The 19406-nt window shown below is 42.6% G+C and overlaps 1 protein-coding gene across 5 annotated transcripts in view; it reads left to right on the top strand.

The window, feature by feature from the left end:
• DOCK11 (dedicator of cytokinesis 11) overlaps positions 1 to 19406 on the top strand; it is a 184316-nt gene that overhangs the window by 80027 nt on the left and 84883 nt on the right. For 4 of the 5 annotated variants that reach the window (XM_059049650.2, XM_067023762.1, XM_067023761.1 and 1 more), the window contains exons 17-22: positions 999 to 1183; positions 1272 to 1337; positions 3297 to 3389; positions 5417 to 5540; positions 17756 to 17877; positions 18494 to 18580. In XM_059049650.2, coding sequence (XP_058905633.1) covers positions 999 to 1183; positions 1272 to 1337; positions 3297 to 3389; positions 5417 to 5540; positions 17756 to 17877; positions 18494 to 18580 — 677 coding nt within the window. The remainder of the gene's footprint in view (positions 1 to 998; positions 1184 to 1271; positions 1338 to 3296; positions 3390 to 5416; positions 5541 to 17755; positions 17878 to 18493; positions 18581 to 19406) is intronic. The other variant, XM_067023760.1, reaches the window with a different exon arrangement.

The raw sequence follows: 19406 nt of genomic DNA, 5'->3' as shown, positions 1-19406 counted from the left end.
CAATTATGGTATCCAGATACCACGAAACTTTATGCAGCTATGAAAAATGATGTTTACAAAGAATTCATGAAATAAGACATCAGATAAAATGCCAGAAAAAACCAGGATAAAGTTCTGTATCCAGTGGGATTTTTGTGTTGTTATATCAAACATGCATAGGAAGAAGACTAGAAGAAAATATGCCAAAATATTAGCAGTAGTTATCTCTGGGTAGTGAATTGATCACTTGTTTCTTTGTACCTTTACTCTATACCTCCAGATATTCTGTTGTAAGTATCGCTATAATAGAAAACCAAACCCAACAAAAAATATTGTGTGTCCTCAGGTCTGACTCTCCGGGGTCTTCCTTCTCCATCAGTATTGCTCTGCAGCAAGGACCAGCAGTCTTAGAGCCTCTTAAGTGTATGAATAACCTTTACTACAAGGGGCTACCTCAATAACATGTGCTGCTACACCTCTCTGAGGCTTTGTGTTTTCCACTTTCGGGAGGATTGAATTTATTATTAGTAACACATCATAAGATTTGTAGTTTCAAAAGGCTGCCATTATTTCTTAAGTGAAAATTTGCACCTGCACCAAGTTAACTTTTTAAGACTAGCCATGAGCTAATTGGCATGAATTTACTGTTACTTCCCTGATACCAACAGAAATTTGCAGTGAAAGCTAAATTGCAGTCAGAGGAGGAAAAATGTAATGGATTTCTTTGCAGAGTTAAAATTTGTCAAAATTATGATGTGTTATATTTGGCAAATCACTCTACGTTGAGAATGAAACAGCAATCCACGTCTGGTTTGAAGGGGTTTCACTAAAATCAGCATCAGGCTACTTACTCCTACTTGTTCTTCTGGGTTCTTAAAGTGGTTGTATAACTTTTTGTCAATCACTAAGAATTCTATTTGTTAAACTGCTCTTTGAGAACACAAATCATGTATATTTTTATAAACGCAGGAATGTGTTAATGATTGTTATATCTTTGCCTGTTCTTTTTTCTGCTGTAGACTGTATTACGTCTTCATATGTGCCCCTGAAGCCTTTTGAAAAGAATTGTCAAAATATTACTGTGGAAGTTGAAGAGTTTGTTCCAGAAATGACAAAATATTGTTATCCATTCACTATTTACAAAAACCATCTCTATGTATATCCCTTGCAGTTAAAATACGATAGCCAGAAAGCATTTGCCAAGGTACACAGTGTAAACTATACATTTTGGGGTGTAAAATGTTATTTATAATTTTGTTTTGTCACTCATTTTGAATGATGAATCATTTTAGGCAAGGAACATCGCAGTCTGTGTGGAATTCCGGGATTCGGACGAAAGTGATGCTAGCGCTCTAAAGGTTTGTGAAATTGCTAAGCATGCATTTTTAGTAGAGATAGAGATTTTGGTACTCGGTAGTTCCGTATGCTAAGTTTAATGTGTTTAAATGTCAAAGAAAATGTACTAATGCAACAAATGTTATATCGTCTTCTCTACTCTTACACATTAAGTATAAGAATGTGTTAAATACTAAGAAATAACAAATGAGTTAGGAGCATATATAGCTTTAAAAATGGGCACGCTTCACATGCCAGATTTTTGCCTTTGCTCCACTTTGATTTTGCATTGCTCCAATGCCCAGTCACAAGGTCGTTTTCTCCTGTGACCTGACAGCTTATAACGGTACCATCAGGGGACTTTAAACTCCTTTCTCCTTGAAACCTGAACGGGCTTCGAGCTGACAGAAGCACAGCATAACTGCTTTGATCTGAGATATGACTTCTAGTCTGTGGCTGGCGAAATGGTGCCTCCAGACTTGAGTTCGTGATCTACGAAAAGCATCTCAGCATTATCTGATACCGCAATCCTTAAATACCTGTCACTTCACAGTGCCCTTACATTTTCACTCTTTATAGCCGCGTTTTACTTTTGGCTCTTTAGTCCAATAATCAGAGGCCTGAGAGAGAAGTCAGACCGTCTAGCCATCACAAAGTGTTTATCTGGCTTCGCAACTTCTCTAGCTTGAGCCTAAATCAGACAGATGGATGGCAAATCTTCCACTTAAACCACCTCGGGAAAGAGGCTGGAATAGCCCCGATTAAGTCATTGAATGTTCAATAGCTCTGACCTTTGAAAAGAGAGTTTTTTCACAGGGAAAGCTAAGTTAAATTAAGAATTAGCTGGCTCAAATTAGGTGTATGTTCTCTGAATCTTCCTTCAGTGGAGATGAGAATAACTTTTTCTTTGCCCCCATGCGGTATCCTTTTGTATACTTAAAGATTCTTAGGGCTTCCCTGGTGGCGCAGTGGTTGAGAGTCCGCCTGCCGATGCGGGGGACACGTGTTCATGCCCCGGTCTGGGAAGATCCCACATGACGCGGAGCGGCTGGGCCCGTGAGCCACAACTGCTGAGCCTGTGCTCCGCAACGGGAGAGGCCACAACAGTGAGAGGCCCGCGTACCGAAAAAAAAAAAAGAAAAAAGATACTTAGGTTACCCCTCCACAGTGCCTGCAAATTGCCTTCATGACCATATTTAAGGAGAGCTGGCGTTGCACTCACGTGGAGTGTCACTTTCATTTCTTAGCTGGCCCGGAGGCTAGCTCTGAAGTACCCGAGTGAGGCAGTTAGGACCTTGGCACAGTGACTCCAGATATTCATCCTTGAACTTAGGCCTATGGAAGTGAAAAACACACACTGGAAATGAAATCGGATCTTTCCATGGAACCATAGAAAGCCTTCCATTAATTTTACTGGTGTAACAGCAAGCCAGTGACTCTTAAACTGTGGCTCATAAAGTGAGAGAACAGTAAAAGATAGTCTGTAGCTTAATGGACATTCAGTTTCTAATTCCTCGAGGCTAGGAATGGATCTGCTTGCTGTTGGTTCTGTTTTGTTAACTCCTCGCCTTACCCACTGCACAGCGAGCATTCAGCAAATGTTGCTGACCGACTGAGGGGGGGGGACCTTCTCATAATAAGAAGTGCAAATAGCACGAGAGAAGTAAGCTTTCCAGGCCTGGTTGGAGAGTGTTTCCCTTCCAAATGATTAGAAGTGTTCAGCCTCTTACTGTCAGCTAGGTTGGAATTATATTTCTCAGATGGCCGGAAATTCAGAAGCATCCATGCAGCCAAGTAAGGCGATGTCTGGGGTGGTGTCTGGAGTGACTGTAAATGATTTGGAATTTACAGGTTCATGGTGAGAGCTGGGTGGGCTTGGCCGTGACTCTGGGCTCACAGATGCCTCTAACTGTATGTGGTTCCCTAGCATCATGTTTAAAGAGTGGCATTGAGAGTGGTGACTCTGTTTCCTTCTTTTGCAGTGTATGTATGGGAAACCTGCAGGGCCTGTTTTTACCACAAACGCTTATGCTGTTGTCTCACATCACAACCAAAATCCAGAGTTCTATGATGAGGTAAAACGCGTTATTTTGACATTTACAAAACCCAGTGGTGGCTCTTCTTTTTCTCTTTGAATCATTTCCAATATTGTGTCTGCACTTTCACTCCCTGAATGTTTTGTCCCATGAAAATAGAAAATGTCACATCAGAACGAGGGGCCACTGCCTGCTTGGTGCCCTTTGGTGACAGTGGAAGATTGGCCCACCAATTGCAGGGGCTCTGGCATGAGATAATGTAGGAAACAGACACCACACTGGAATGGGGATTCTAGCCCTGACTTTGACAACAGCTGGCTCCGTGACCTTGAGCAAGTCACTTCCTCTTTCTGAGTCTCCATTTCCAAAGCTTTAAAATAAGAAATTTAGAAGGGATTTTCTGAAGGCCCTTTTAGCTCTTTTTTCCTGTGCTTCTGCATGGGAGGGTGCAGCCACTCTATACGTGAAATGCTCCGGGAGACACAGCGGCCTGGCTGGGTCCCCGGAATCCCATTGGCTGCACTAAATGCCTCAGGGCAATGTAGACAGAGGGGGCTGGCACAGTCTCCCGGCCTCCGAGCGCCCTTCTTAAGTCTGCCTTTCTGACCCTGTCCCTGCCTCTCTTTGCTTCTTCCCACTTCCCTGTGTGTCTCTGTGTCCTTTCCAGTGTCTCTCTTAGTGTCTCTGTCACAGCCTCTTCTCATCTGTGTGTAGCCAGCTTATCCAAATGCGCAGACTGCTTTTGATGGCTACATGTCTCCATGTAACCCGGATGTGCATCCCAGGCCAGAAGCTCTGATGTTTCTGCTTCCCAGGTTCCACATCTCCATCCCTGGCTTGGTCTGAAAGCATCCCCGCTGCTGTCCTGATTTCCCCAGGTCCAGCTGCTGTTGTATGGAGGCCTTAAACCCCAGCCTGAGGCTCGCTCATTCCTTCTCAGTCCGGTGCCCCTACTTTCTCCAGGGATGGAGAGAGGAGGGTAGTAGGACTTTGAATTTTCACCACCCAGGGAAGGGAGTATGTCCATATTGATGCTCAGCAGAGCATTAGATACCCAGATGGTCTGGATGCTGTGAGTAGGCATATTCTGTGGTGAAATATACCTACAACAGAAATCAGTTATAACACCAAAACCATCCCTTGTGTGAATGAAAATTAGGCCAGATGTCCCATCACCAAGCTGTTTAATACATCCCCCTCTATAACCAATGTCAGTCACTAGAGAAAACTTGTTCATGTAGTAAGTAGTCCACATTATCTTTAGGAAGTCAGAAATGGACTTTTTAAGCATTCACTGTATATTAACCAGGAAAGTGAGTGTGAGCATGTGTGTGTGTTTGCATGTGTTCCTGTGCAGGTCCACGTATGTGTGTTAAATCAATTAAATCTGTAATCTGTCTCCCATATACTTCCCAGGAGGCATTACAAATAGGCAGTTGGGTTCTGACTGGAAAAGTACTTGGAATGCTTGTATTAAAGTATTAATTTTTAGTAGTAAGATCGTGTGTCAGGATGATATTTTTTATTTATTCAAGAGTAAGGTTGTGTCTTTCTTCTAAAGAAATTTGTATAAACTGTAATTTGTGGATCCCATAATACCACAATGACTTTTTGCATGTTTATTTGTAAAGGCTTAATTTTTTCTTCATGCAGAGGAGGGCAGTGATTTCGAAAAAAGCAGCCTTTCAAATTCAATGCACGTTGTAGATGGATTGCGTTCCCTGACTCACATTGAGTTACAGAGTATCCCTGGGCTGTAAGGATGTGGTTTTGATCCAGTGTTTCAGAAAGTCCTGCTGCAAACTTGAATCCAGGAGAATCCACTGGACTCTCCAGCAAGAGTAATAAATCAGCCCTCACAACCCAAGAGAATATTGTTGTCAAACTGTGAAACTGACCAGAAAAGCATTTGGAATATATTTAAATCGTATCTATTATTTGACCACTTGGCCTGTGATTTAGAAAAGTGTGTCATTGGAAAAATGTGATGAAACAGAGCTAAAGGTCTGACAGTCCAGCTTGACAATGAAAACAAAACGCTATGTGTAATTTTGCTTTCATTTCAGATTAAAATTGAGCTTCCCATTCACCTGCATCAAAAACATCATTTGCTTTTCACTTTTTATCATGTAAGTTGTGAAATTAACACAAAGGGAACAACCAAAAAGCAGGATACAGTTGAAACTCCAGGTACGTGTGCTCTTTAAATGTCTCTCTCTAGAGCTATTTGAAATGCAGTTGTCTTGGCTATATATAACCTCTTTTCATCAAGGTACAGACCACTTCCCCTCACCAAAAAGTACATTTCTGAGTTAAAAGTTCATTGGTGAAAGATGAATTATATGTTCGTTTTATCATTATTTCTACGCGACATCATGTCCAAATGCTTGCCAGTGTACTTAGACTACCACAGGCAACGTAAAGTAATATTGCCCCTCTCAGAGAAACCCATATTGTGATGCAGTGTTTTTGTTATTTCTTTCACGTAGAATAGCCCAGCAACCAGAATTTTCCAGTTTTGCTCACTGAGAAGAGGGACGTGAGCCCAGAGCCATGGAAGTTTTTGAACATGAGGGAGATTGGGGTTCTAGTGAGAGGAGGACAGGTTTAACGGACTAGAATAAGCTTTGGTAGTAAAGCTCCAGTCATGGTCTCATTCAGCAAGGCTTTAGATAAGCCAATGGGAAGCATCCTTAGGAGAACATAGAAGGCCCTAAGAACATGGCCCGTGCCACACCCACTATATCAATATCAGCACCCCCCGGGGATTCAGATCCAAGCTAGCCAGGACCAATCTTTATTTTAATTAATTAATTAATTTTATTTTTTATTTTTTTCACATCTTTATTGGAGTATAATTGCTTTACAATGGTGTGTTAGTTTCTGCTTTATAACAAAGTGAATCAGCTATACATATACATATGTTCCCATATCTCTTCCCTCTTGCATCTCCCTCCCTCCCACCCTCCCTATCCCACCCCTCTAGGTGGTCACAAACCACCTAGCTGATCTCCCTGTGCTATGCGGCCGCCTCCCACTAGCTATCTGTTTTACAGTTGGTAGTGTATATATGTCCATGCCACTCTCTCACTTTGTCACAGCTTACCCTTCCCCCTCCCCATATCCTCAAGTCCATTCTCTAGTCGGTCTGTGTCTTTATTCCCATCTTACCCCTAGGTTCTTCATGACCTTTTTTTTTTCTTAGATTCCATATATATGTGTTAGCATACGGTATGTTTTTCTCTTTCTGACTTACTTCACTCTGTATGACAGACTCTAGGTCCATCCACCTCACTACAAATAACTCAATTTCGTTTCTTTTTATGGCTGAGTACTATTCCATTGTATATATGTGCCACATCTTTATCCATTCAGCTGTCGATGGACACTTAGGTTGCTTCCATGTCCTGGTTATTGTAAATAGTGCTGCAATGAACATTTTGGTACATGACTCTTTTTGAATTATGGTTTTCTCAGGGTATATGCCCAGTAGTGGGATTGCTGGGTCGTATGGTAGTTCTATTTGTAGTTTTTTTTTTTTTTTTTTTTTTTTGCGGTATGCAGGCCTCTCACTGTTGTGGCCTCTCCCCATTGCGGAGTACAGTCTCCGGACGTGCAGGCTCAGCGGCCATGGCTCACGGACCCAGCCGCTCCGCGGCATGTGGGATCTTCCCGGACCGGGGCACGAACCCGTGTCCCTTGCATCGGCAGGCGCACTCTCAACCAGTGCGCCACCAGGGAAGCCCCTGTTTGTAGTTTTTCAAGGAACCTCCATAGTGTTGTCCATAGTGGCTGTATCAATTTACATTCCCACCAGCAGTGCAAGAGGGTTCCCTTTTCTCCACACCCTCTCCAGCATTTATTGTTTCTAGATTTTTTGATGATGGCCATTCTGAACAGTGTGAGATGATATCTCATTGTAGTTTTGATTTGCCCTTCTCTCATGATTATTGATGTTGAGCATTCTGTCATTTGTTTGTTGGCAATCTGTATATCTTCTTTGGAGAAATGTCTATTTAGGTCTTCTGCCCATTTTTGGATTGGGTTGTTTGTTTTTTTGTTATTGAGCTGCATGAGCTGCTTGTAAATTTTGGAGATTAATCCTTTGTCAGTTGCTTCATTTGCAAATATTTTCTCCCATTCTGAGGGTTGTCTTTTGGTCTTGTTTATGGTTTTCTTTTCTGTGCAAAAGCTTTTATGTTTCATTAGGTCCCATTTTTTAATTTTTGTTTTTATTTCCATTTCTCTAGAGGTGGGTCAAAAAGGATCTTGGGGCCCTGGTGGCGCAGTGGTTGAGAGTCCGCCTGCTAATGCAGGGGACACGGTTTCGTGCCCCGGTCTGGGAAGATCCCACATGCCTCAGAGCAGCTGGGCCCGTGAGCCATGGCTGCTGGGCCTCTGTGTCCGGACCCTGTGCTTAAAAAAAAAAAAAAAAAAAAAAAAGGATATTGCTGTGATTTATGTCATAGAGTGTTCTGCCTATGTTTTCCTCTAAGAGTTTGATAGTTTCTGGCCTTACATTTAGGTCTTTAATCCATTTTGAGCTTATTTTTGTGTATTGTTTTAGGGAGTGTTCTAATCTCATACTTTTACATGTACCTGTCCAGTTTTCCTCGCACCACTTATTGAAGAGGCTGTCTTTTCTCTGCTGTATATTCTTGCCTCCTTTATCAAAGATAAGTTGACCATATGTGCATGGTTTATCTCTTGGCTTTCTATCCTGTTCCATTAATCTATATTTCTGTTTTTGTGCCAGTACCATACTGTCTTGATTATTGTAGCTTTGTAGTATAGTCTGAAGTCCGGGAGCCTGATTCCTCCAGCTCCGTTTTTCTTTCTCAAGATTGCTTTGGCTATTCGGGGTCTTTTGTGTTTCCATACAAATGGTGAATTTTTTTGTTCTAGTTCTGTGAAAAATGCCAAGGGTAGTTTGATAGGGATTGCACTGAATCTGTAGATTGCTTTGGGTAGTATAGTCATTTTCACAGTTATGATTCTTCCAATCCAAGAACATGGTATATCTCTCCATCTGTTTGTATCATCTTTAATTTCTTTCATCAGTGTCTTATAGTTTTCTGCATACAGGTCTTTTGTCTCCTTAGGTAGGTTTATTCCTAGATATTTTATTCTTTTTGCTGCAGTGGTACATGGGAGTGTTTTCTTAATTTCACTTTCAGATTTTTCATCATTCTGTGCATTAATTTTGTATCCTGCTACTTTACCAAATTCATTAATTGGCTCTAGTAGTTTTCTGGTGGCATGTTTAGGATTCTCTATGTATACTATCATGTCATCTGCAAACAGTGACAGCTTTACTTCTTCTTTTCCGATTTGGATTCCTTTTATTTCTTTTTCTTCTCTGATTGCTGAGACTAAAACTTACAAAACTACGTTGAATAATAGTGGTGAGTGTGGGCAACCTTGTCTTTTTCCTGATCTTAGTGGAAATGGTTTCATTTTTTCATCACTGAGGATGATGTTGGCTGTAGGTTTGTCATATATGGCCTTATTATGTTGAGGTAAGTTCCCTCTATGCCTCCTTTCTGGAGGGTTTTTATCATAAATGGGTGTTGAATTTTGTCAAAAGCTTTCTCTGCATCTATTGAGATGATCATATGGTTTTTCTCCTTCAATTTGTTAATATGGTGTATCACATTGATTAATTTGGGTATATTGAAGAATCCTTGCATTCCTGGGATAAACCCCACTTGATCATGGTGTAGATCCTTTTAATGGGGTGTTGGATTCTGTTTGCTAGTATTTTGTTGAGGATTTTTGCATCTATGTTCGTCAGTGATATTGGCCTGTAGTTTTCTTTCTTTGTGACATCTTTCTCTGGTTTTGGCATCAGGGTGATGGTGGCCTCGTAGAATGTGTATGGGAATGTTCCTCCCTCTGCTATATTCTGGAACAGTTTGAGAAGGATAGGTGTCAGCTCTTCTCTAAATGTTTGATAGAATTCACCTGTGAAGCCATCTGGTGCTGGGCTTTAGTTTGTTGGAAGATTTTTAATCACAGTTTCAATTTCAGTGCTTGTGATTGGTCTCTTCATATTTTCTATTTCTTCCTGGTTCAGTCTGGGAAGGTTGTGCATTTCTAAGAATTTGTCCATTTCTTCCAGGTTGTCCATTTTATTGGTGTATAGTTGCTTGTAATAATCTCTCATGATCCTTTGTATTTCTGCAGTGTCGGTTGTTACTTCTCCATTTTCATTTCTAATTCTATTGATTTGAGTCTTCTCCCTTTTTTTCTTGATGAGTCTGGCTAGTGGTTTATCAATTTTGTTTATCTTCTCAAAGAACCAGCTTTTAGTTTTATTGATCTTTGTTATCGTTTCCTTCATATCTGTTTCATTTATTTCGGATCTGATCTTTATGATTTCTTTCCTTTTGCTAACTTTGTGGGTTTTTTGTTCTTCTTTCTCTAATTGCTTTAGGTGTAAGGTTAGGTTGTTTATTTGAGTTGTTTCTTGTTTCTTTTGGTAGGATTGTATTGCTATAAACTTCCCTCTTAGGACTGCTTTTGCTGCATCCCATAGGTTTTGGCTCATCGTGCTTTCATTGTCATCTGTTTCTAGTTATTTTTTGATTTCCTCTTTGGTTTCTTCAGTGACCTCCTGGTTATTTAGTAGTGTATTGTTTAGCTTCCATGGTTTTGTATTTTTTTTTTTTTTTTTTTTTTGCGGTATGTGGGCCTCTCACTGTTGTGGCCTCTCCCGTTGCGGAGCACAGGCTCCGGACGCGCAGGCCTAGCGGCCACGGCTCACGGGCTTAGTTGCTCCGCGGCATGTGGGATCTTCCCGGGCCAGGGCACGAACCCGTGTCTCCTGCATCGGCAGGCGGATTCTCAACCACTGCGCCACCAGGGAAGCCCGGTTTTGTATTTTTTTACAGATTTTTTCCTGTAATTGATATCTAGTCTCATAGCATTGTGGTTGAAAAAGATACTTGATACTATTTCAATTTTCTTCAATTTACCAAGGTTTGACTTGTGACCCAAGTTATGGTCTATCCTGGAATATGTTCCATGAGCACTTGAGAAGAAAGTATATTCTGTTGTTTTTGGATGGAGTGTCCTATAAATATCAATTAAGTCCATCTTGTTTAATGTATCATTTAAAGCTTGTGTTTCCTTATTTAATTTCATTTTGGATGATCTGTCCATTGGTGAAAGTGGGGTGTTACAGTCCCCTACTTGATTGTGTTACTGTCAGTTTCCCCTTTTATGGCTGTTAGTATTTGCCTCATGTATCGAGGTGCTCCCATGTTGGGTGCATAAATATTTGCAATTGTTATATCTTCTTGGATCGATCCCTTGATCATTACGTAGTATCCTTCTTTGCCTCTTGTAATAGTCTTTGTTTTAAAGTCTATTTTGTCTGATATGAGAATTGCTACTCCAGCTTTCTTTTGATTTCCATTTGCATGGAATATCTTTTTCCATCCCCTCACTTTCAGTCTGTATGTGTCCCTAGGTCTGAAGTGGGTCTCTTGTAGGCAGCATATATATGGGTCTTGTTTTTGTATCCATTCAGCCAGTCTATGTCTTTTGGTTGGAGCATTTGATCCATTTACATTTGAGGTAATTATCGATATGTATGTTCCTATTCCCATTTTTTGAATTGTTTTGGGTTTGTTATTGTAGGTCTTTTCCTTCTCTTGTGTTTCCTGCCTAGAGAAGTTCCTTTAGCATTTGTTGTATAGCTGGTTTTGTTGTGCTGAATTCTCTTAGCTTTTGCTTGTCTGTAAAGGTTTTAATTTCTCCGTCAAATCTGAATGAGATCCTTGCTGGGTAGAGTAATCTTGGTTGTAGGTTTTTTTCCCCTTCATCACTTTAAATATGTCCTGCCACTCCCTTCTAGCTTGCAGAGTTTCTCTTGAAAGATCAGTTGTTAACCTTATGGGGATTCCCTTGTGTGTTGTTTTTCCCTTGATGCTTTTAATATTTTTTCACTGTATTTAATTTTTGATAGTTTGATTAATATGTGTTTTTGTGTGTTTCTCCTTGGATTTGTCCTGTATGGGACTCTCTGTGCTTCCTGGACTTGATTAACTATTTGCTTTCCCATATTAGGGAAGTTTTCAACTATAATCTCTTCAAATGTTTTCTCAGGCCCTTTATTTTTGTCTTCTTCTGGGACCCCTATAATTCGAATGTTGGTGCGTTTTATGTTGTCCCAGAGGTCTCTGTGACTGTCCTGAATTCTTTTCATTCTTTTTCGTTTATTCTGCTCTGTGGTAGTTATTTCCACTATTTTGTCTTCCAGGTCACTTATCCGTTCTTCTGCCTCAGTTATTCTGCTATTAATCCCTTCTAGAGACTTTAAAATTTTATTTATTGTGTTGTTCATCATTGTTTGTTTGCTCTTTAGTTCTTATAGATCCTTGTTAAACGTTTTTTGTATTTTCTCCCTTCTATGTTCAAGATTTTGGATCATCTTTACTATCATTATTCTGAATTCTTTTTCAGGTAGACTGCCTATTTCCTCTTCATTTGTTAGGTCTGGTGGGTTTTTACTCTGCTCCTTCATCCGCTGTGTGTTTCTCTGTCTTCTCATTTTGCTTAACTTACTGTGTTTGGGGTCTCCTTTTTGCAGGCTGCAGGTTCGTAGTTCCCGTTGTTTTTGGTGTCTGTCCCCAGCGGCTAAGGTTGGTTCAGTGGGTTGTGTAGGCTTCCTGGTGGAGGGGACTAGTGCCTGTGTTCTGGTGGATGAGGCTGGATCTTGTCTTTCTGGTGGGCAGGTCCACGTCACGTGGTGTGTTTTGGGGTGTCTGGCCTTATGATTTTAGGCAGCCTCTGTGCTAATGGATTGGGCTGTGTTCCTGTCTTTCTAGTTGTTGGGCATAGGGTGTCCTGCACTGTAGCTTGCTGGTTGTTGAGTGGAGCTTGTTCTTGGCATTGAGATGGAGAGCTCTGGGAGATTTTCACCGTTTGATATTATGTGGAGCTGGGAGGTCTCTTGTGGACCAACGTCCTGAACTTGGCTCTCCCACCTCATAGGCACAGCCCTGACGCCTGGCTGGAGCACCAAGAGCCTGTCATCCACATGGCTCAGAATAAAAGGGAGAAAAGAAAGAAAGCAAGCAGAAGATAAAATAAAAATAAAGTTATTAAATAAAAAAAAATTATTAAAAGAATTTTAAAAAGTAATTAAAAAAAAGAAAGAAAGAAGAGAGTAACCAAACCAAAAAACAAATCCATCAATGATAGCAAGCGATAAAAACTATACAAAAAACCCCCCAAAACCCCCCAAAATGGACAGACAGAACCCTAAGACAAATGGTAAGAGCAAAGCTATACAGACAAAATCACACACAGAAGCAGACACATACACACTCACAAAAAGAGAAAAAGGGAAAAAAATTATATATATATCTTTGCTCCTAAAGTCCACCTCCTCAATTTGGGATGATTCGTTGTCTATTCAGGTATTCCACAGATGCAGGGTACATCAAGTTGATTGTGGGGATTTAATCCGCTGCTTCTGAGGGTGCTGGGAGAGACCTTCCCCCTCTCCTCTTTGTTCGCACAGCTCCCAGGGCTCAACTTTGGGTTTGGCCCCACCTCTGCGTGTAGGTCGCCTGAGGGTGTCTGTTCTTTGCTCAGACAGGACGAGGTTAAAGGAGCAGCTGATTTGGGGGCTCTGGCTCACTCCGGCCAGGGAGAGGGAGGGGTACGGATGCGGGGCGAGCCTGCGGCGGCAGAGACCGGCGTGACGCTGCACCAGCCTGATGCGTGCCATGCGTTGTCCCGGCGAAGCTGTCCCTGGATCCGGGACCCCGGCAGTGGCGGGCTACACAGGCTCCCGGGAGGGGAGGTGTGGAGAGTGACCTGTGCTCACACACAGGCCTCTTGGTGGCGGCAGCAGTAACTTTAGCGTCTCATGCCCGTCTCTGCGGTCCGCGCTGATAGCCGCAGCCTGTCTCTGGAGCTCCTTTAAGCGGCACGCTTACTCCCCTCTCCTCGTGCAGCAGGAAACAAAGAGGGAAGAAAAAGTCTCTTGCCTCTTCTGCAGCTCCAGACTTTTTCCCGGACTCCCTCCCGGCCAGCCGTGGCGCACTACCCCTTCATGCTGTGTTTTCGCCGCCAACCCCAGTTCTCTCCCTCGGATCAGACCGAAGCCTAAGCCTCAGCTCCCCGCCCCCGCCCGCCCCGGCGGGTGAGCAGACAAGCCTCTCGGGCTGGTGAGTGCTGGTTGGCACCGATCCTCCGTGTGGGAATCTCTCTGCTTTGCCCTCCGCACCCTGTGGCTGCGCTCTCCTCCGCGACTCCAAAGCTCCCCCTCCACCACCCGCAGTCTCCGCCCGCGAAGGGGCTTCTAGTGTGTAGAAACCTTTCCTCCTTCACAGCTCCCTTCCACTGGTGCAGGTCCCGTCCCTATTCTTTTGTCTGTGTTTATTCTTTTTTCCTTTTGCCCTACCCAGGTAGGTGGGGAGTTTCTTGCCTTTTAGGAGGTCTGAGGTCTTCTGCCAGCATTCAGTGGGTGTTCTGTAGGAGCTGTTCCACATATAGATGTATTTCTGATGTATCTGTGGGTAGGAAGGTGATGTCCACATCTTACTCTTCTGCCATCTTGAAGCTCCTCTCTATTTATTTATTTTTGGCTGCATTGAGTCTTTGTTGTGCGCAGGTCTTTGTTGCTAAGCACGGGCTTTCTCTAGTTGCGGCGAGTGGGGGCTACTGTTTGTTGCAGTGCGCAGGCTTCTCACTGCGGTGGCTTCTCTGGTTGTGGAGCTCGGGCTCTAAGTGCGCGGGTTTCAGTAGTCGCGGCTCACGGGCTCTAGGCGCACGGGTTTCAGTAGTTGTGGCTCTCGGGCTTAGTTGCTCCGCGGCATGTGGGATCTTCCTGGACCAGGGAGCGAATCCGTGTCCCCTACACTGGCAGGCAAATTCTTAACCATTGCACCACCAGGGAAGTCCCTGGACCAATCTTAAATTTGTTCATTTGTTCATTCACTCAGCAAATATGTCTGCATATGTATTATGTACAAGATATTATAGGAGGTACTATGGAGAATACAGTGCAGAACCAAACATAGATCTCATCTAAGGTGAGCACGTGATCTAGTAGGGGAAATGAGACCTATGTAGACATTTATAACACAAGATAGAAAGTAGTAGTTACCAAGAAAATGGTGCTATGTGATGTCAGAGAAGAGCGAGTTATTACTTCAGCTGGTGGAGGGACAAGTGGCTGGGAATTAGGTAAGGCTTCCAGGAGGAGATGGTGTTTGGGTGAGGCCTTAAAGCGCAGGGTAGAGTTTGATAATGCAGTGATGGCAGGAAGGTAGAGGATTCCAGGATGAAGGAACAGCTGGTACAAAGGCAGAGTATTGAGGGGTCTAGACAGGGAACCACAAGTAACTCAGTAGGATCAACGCACAGGGTACTGGGGAGGGAATCATAGGATGCCAGGTTGGAAAGGAGGCGTCAGATGGTGGAAAGCCCAGAATGCCGGGTTGTGGGTTTGATTTTATTCTGTTAGAAATAAGGAAATACTGGAGGGTTGTAAACACCAGTAAGAGCTGTTTTGCAGGAAATCTAATCAGGCAGCAATATATAATGGGTGAGGTGAGTTGGAGCAGGAAGAAGGAAGGAAGGAGGAAACACCAGTTAGGGGGCTATTTCTGAAGTCCAGGAGAGAATGGGGGCCGCACTATGGCTGTAACGGGGGGGGGATGGAGGAAAAGAGAATTGCAGAGGAATATACTGAACCTGGCAAGTGATTGGCTACTAGAGAGGTAATTCAAAGTTAGCACTAAAGTTTCAAAACTGGAAAGAAGGTATTGCCAGGTAGCAGAATTGTGGGTAGGGATGGTAGGTTTTGACTGATGTTGAGTTTGAGGCGCTAGTGAGACATCTGAGTGATGCCCCGCACACAGCAGGACTGAATATTAGGAAGTTCCCTTTGTGGATAGGGTGGTCCTCTTTTAGATCCCCATAGAAATTGTAGTTCATTCAGGGTAGGGACCTTGCAGGTTGAGAAGAAATCGGGCAGAATGATGAGAACCTATGACAGTGCACCTCCTGAGCAACAAATGACTGTTTCCTTATCCAGCTCCGGTTGCGGAGCACAGGCTCCAGACGTGCAGGCTCGGCGGCCACGGCTCACAGGCCCAGCCGCTCCGCAGCATGTGGGATCTTCCCGGACCGGGGCACGAACCCGTGTCCCCTGCATCGGCAGGCGGATTCTCAACCACTGCGCCACCAGGGAAGCCCCACTCATCACTTTTTAAAAAACATATATTAAAATTTTTTTGAAGTATAGTTGATTTACAATGTGTCAGGTATACAGCAAAGTGATTCAGTATATACACACCTACATATATATATATATATATTCTTTTTCAGATCCTTTTCCATTATAGGTTATTACAACAAGATATAGTTCCCTGTGCTATACAGTAGGTCCCTGTTGTTTATCTATTTTATATAGAGTAGTGTGTATCTGTTAATCCGAAACTCCTAATTTGGCCCTCCCTCCCCACCACTCATCACTTTTAACTGTCCATCCTTTAAGTGGTTTCACATCTTTGAGCCAGATGGCTTGTGCTTGACATTGTGCCTTGATAGCTTCCAAGTGTGCTAGATGAGTTTTGACTGCAGGACACCCTTGGCCATGCTCTGATTGATTCACAGTACAAAATACTGCCAAGCAATTGTCCATAGAGACAGAAAGGAGATCAGTGGTTGGCCGAGACTGGAAGAAGAGGGGAAATAGGGTGTGACTTCTAAGGGGAAATGAAGTTCCTTTTTGGGGTGATGAAAAAGTTCTGGAATTAGATAGTGGCAATAGATGCACAGCTCTGTGAATATATTAAGAACCATTGAATTGTATACTTAAAATATTCAGTAGATGAATTGTATGGCATCTGAATTATATCTCAGTAAGAATTTCTATAAGGAAAAAAAAATGTTGCCTAAGAAGAAGAAATATCTTTCCCCACTTTCTGGACTGGAAACCTTTTGTCATTTGTCTAATTTTCAGTTAAACTACTTGGACAGAGTCCTTTTGCATGGTTTTTCTGCTTATGTTACTCTCCTGCTTTTTCTAAAAGAAGATCTCTGGGTAGAGCATTTCTGAAGTTGGACTAGTAAGATGCCCTTCAGGCATGTTTCAGCATCTGAGAAAGCCAGTCTGCTTAGGGAAAGCAACATATTAGTCTCTTTAAGAATTAAAGCGGACTTCCCTGGTGGCACAGCAGTTGAGAGTCCGCCTGCCGATGCAGGGGACACGGGTTCGTGCCCCGGTCCGGGAAGATCCCACATGCCGCGGAGCGGCTGGGCCCGTGAGCCGTGGCCGCTGAGCCTGCACGTCTGGAGCCTGTGCTCTGCAACCGGAGAGGCCACAACAGTGAGAGGCCCGCGTACCGCAAAAAAAAAAAAAAAGAATTAAAGCATTTGCCAAATTAAAAACGTGAATGAAAACATTCTAACCAGATTTGTGTTGACTTCTGTGCTCACAGTGTAAACACACGCTCTCGTGCACACACAGACACACACACATGCACTCACGCAAAGTATTTCAAAGCATCTGAAAGCAATGGCTTTCAAAAGTACTCTCCAGCCGACACCCTCTCTCATATGCCAGAACTCAGTCCAGAGCAAGCTTTTTTACAGCTGAGTTATAAACACTTGAAGCCCAGAGTAATCTCTATAATGGAAATACTGACATCGCTTGACTTGAGCAACACAGATGGCTCTGGCTTTTTTAGCTAGAACATGATGAGTTTTCTAATAGGAAGCCAAGAGGCTCTTTGGGGGTAGAACTGTTAAGAAATGTAGAGACTGGGAGGAAAATCTCTCAGTGGATTGCAGTTGTAAGCACTGTGCCCTGGCTACATTCTCCTACTACCCCTCTTGCTTCTGTAATCAGGAAAAGTGCCCAGATAAATACTGCCTTGTATAAATATGGAATGTCACCTTGACTTGTGACCTTAATTTTCTGCAGTCCCTTGCTTACCCTAGGGTTGCTGGAAGCAACAATGGTCATTGTTGTCTCAGATATGAGAGTCCGTAAGGATGGACAAGAGACATCTGAATCGTTTAAAAAATAAGTCTACCAAAAATTCTCCCCCAATGTGTCAAGATAATGAAATTGATGCGCTTTAAAAGTTTTCAAGTGTTTTGGTATATTAGCTCACTTTGGTCTCTCAGTCGCTCTGTTTGATAGAAGAGCTGTGTGTTGTTCCCATCATTATAGTCAAGGAGGTCGCATGAATAATCTGTTAGTGGTCAGGCTAGGATTAGGAAGCGATCCAAACTCATTGTTCCTTCCCCAGTACTCGGATGCCCAACACCTAGACTCCCACATACAGACCTGCCCTGCTCCGCAGTGACCAGACATTGGTGTAGCTAATTGCATTTGCACTTTCATTTCTCATGGTTGTTTATTGTCTTGGCAGTTGGCTTTGCCTGGGTACCTTTGCTGAAGGATGGTAGAATCATCACATTTGAGCAGCAGCTGCCAGTTTCCGCTAATCTTCCCCCAGGCTACTTGAATCTGAATGATGCCGAATCAAGAAGGGTAGGAAAATATCTGTATTCGTTGAAGTAATCATGATGAAATGTTTTTTCCCCCTCTTCTAAAAAAACTGTATTGAAGTATAGTTGATTTACAGCACTGTGTTAATCTCTGCTGTCTAGCAAAGTGATTCAGTTATACATACATGATGAAATGTTTAAAAAGTCGAATACTGTTGGCATAGTCGATAGTTTGGTCTGGTTGATAGCTACTCAGAGTGTGGTTTGAGGGCCGGTGCTGGTCCACGACAAAAGATAAGTATAGAAAATGAGTGTTGAGAAGCTTTGTATAGTGATTTGACAAAGTAACCTCATGTCTGTTGATTCTAATAACGATTTTTTAAATGGGACTTCGATTTTGTGCATCATGAGAAGAATTCATTTCTTTAGTAATTTTTATTGTCATTTGGAAAAGTATCAGCCTGCAAAGGATTGGAAATTCAAAATGGTTTAGGATACATTTATTCTAAAGGCAGGTTCTTTTCTCCAATAATTCCCTATGTGCGAAACGAACACATTTGTTTCCGAAAGAAAATGTTGAAATGCATAAAGGCGTTATATGTTGCTCATCTATCCATTGCTATGGTACAGAAACTCATGTGTGTGTTTTCTCTTCACAGCAGTCTAATGTGGATATTAAGTGGGTAGATGGTGCAAAGCCTTTGTTGAAGATTAAAAGTCACTTGGAGTCTACCATTTATACTCAAGTAAGTTTCATCACCTGAATTTTGTCAATTTTAATACTTGAGTATATTTCTGGATTAAAATAGACTATATTCGGTTCTACAGCCTTAGAGAAGTTGTGGCCTGAAAGACTTTCTCATTAGTAATAACAGCTCAAATTTAAAAATTTTTCTCAAATTACCAAATCCTTTTACCTATTAATGGCCTTTTTCTGTTTCAGGATTCTGTCCAGTATAGCGTGTTACATTTAGTTGTCATATCTCCTTAGGCTCTTCTTGGCGGTGACAAGTTCCGAGACTTTCATTGTTTTGGGTCACCTTGTCAGTTTTCAGGACTACTGGTATTTTGTAGGATGCCCCTCTGTTGGGATTTGTCTGACATTTTTCTCATGGTTAGACTAGAGTTGAACACAGAAATTTGCAGTCAGTGGATCATGGCTGGCTACTACAGTTTGCCCGTAGCCTAGGCATCCATGAAATTAGGGTCAAGTATCTGTGAGATGCCTCAAGCACAGTTTGAAAAATCATGGATGGAGAAGGTGAAGTCCACGCTCTTTGGTGTGGCCTACAAGGTCCCTTCATCATTTTAGAGGAAAAGAAACTGAGGCTCGCTCGGGTTAGATGATTTACCCAAGGTCACACAGGTAATAATTAGAGGAAGCAGGTCAAAATCCGAATTTCATGATTCTGGTTCCTGATACAGTCCATGCCGTCCACAAATTCAATATCTGTAGATTCCATACAGGGCCGCTGGACACTGGCCAGTGCAGGGCCAGGGTACATTGGGCACTGAATGCCTGAGACTTGTTCTGGTGACTCTCTGCTGCTACGTTTTCTGCATCTGTCAATT

Source organism: Kogia breviceps, chromosome X (genome assembly GCF_026419965.1).
Source record: "Kogia breviceps isolate mKogBre1 chromosome X, mKogBre1 haplotype 1, whole genome shotgun sequence".
Taxonomy (NCBI): Eukaryota; Metazoa; Chordata; class Mammalia; order Artiodactyla; family Physeteridae; genus Kogia; species Kogia breviceps.
The sequence above is the reverse complement of the archived record's forward strand: the minus strand, read 5'-3'. Positions and strand labels throughout refer to the sequence as shown.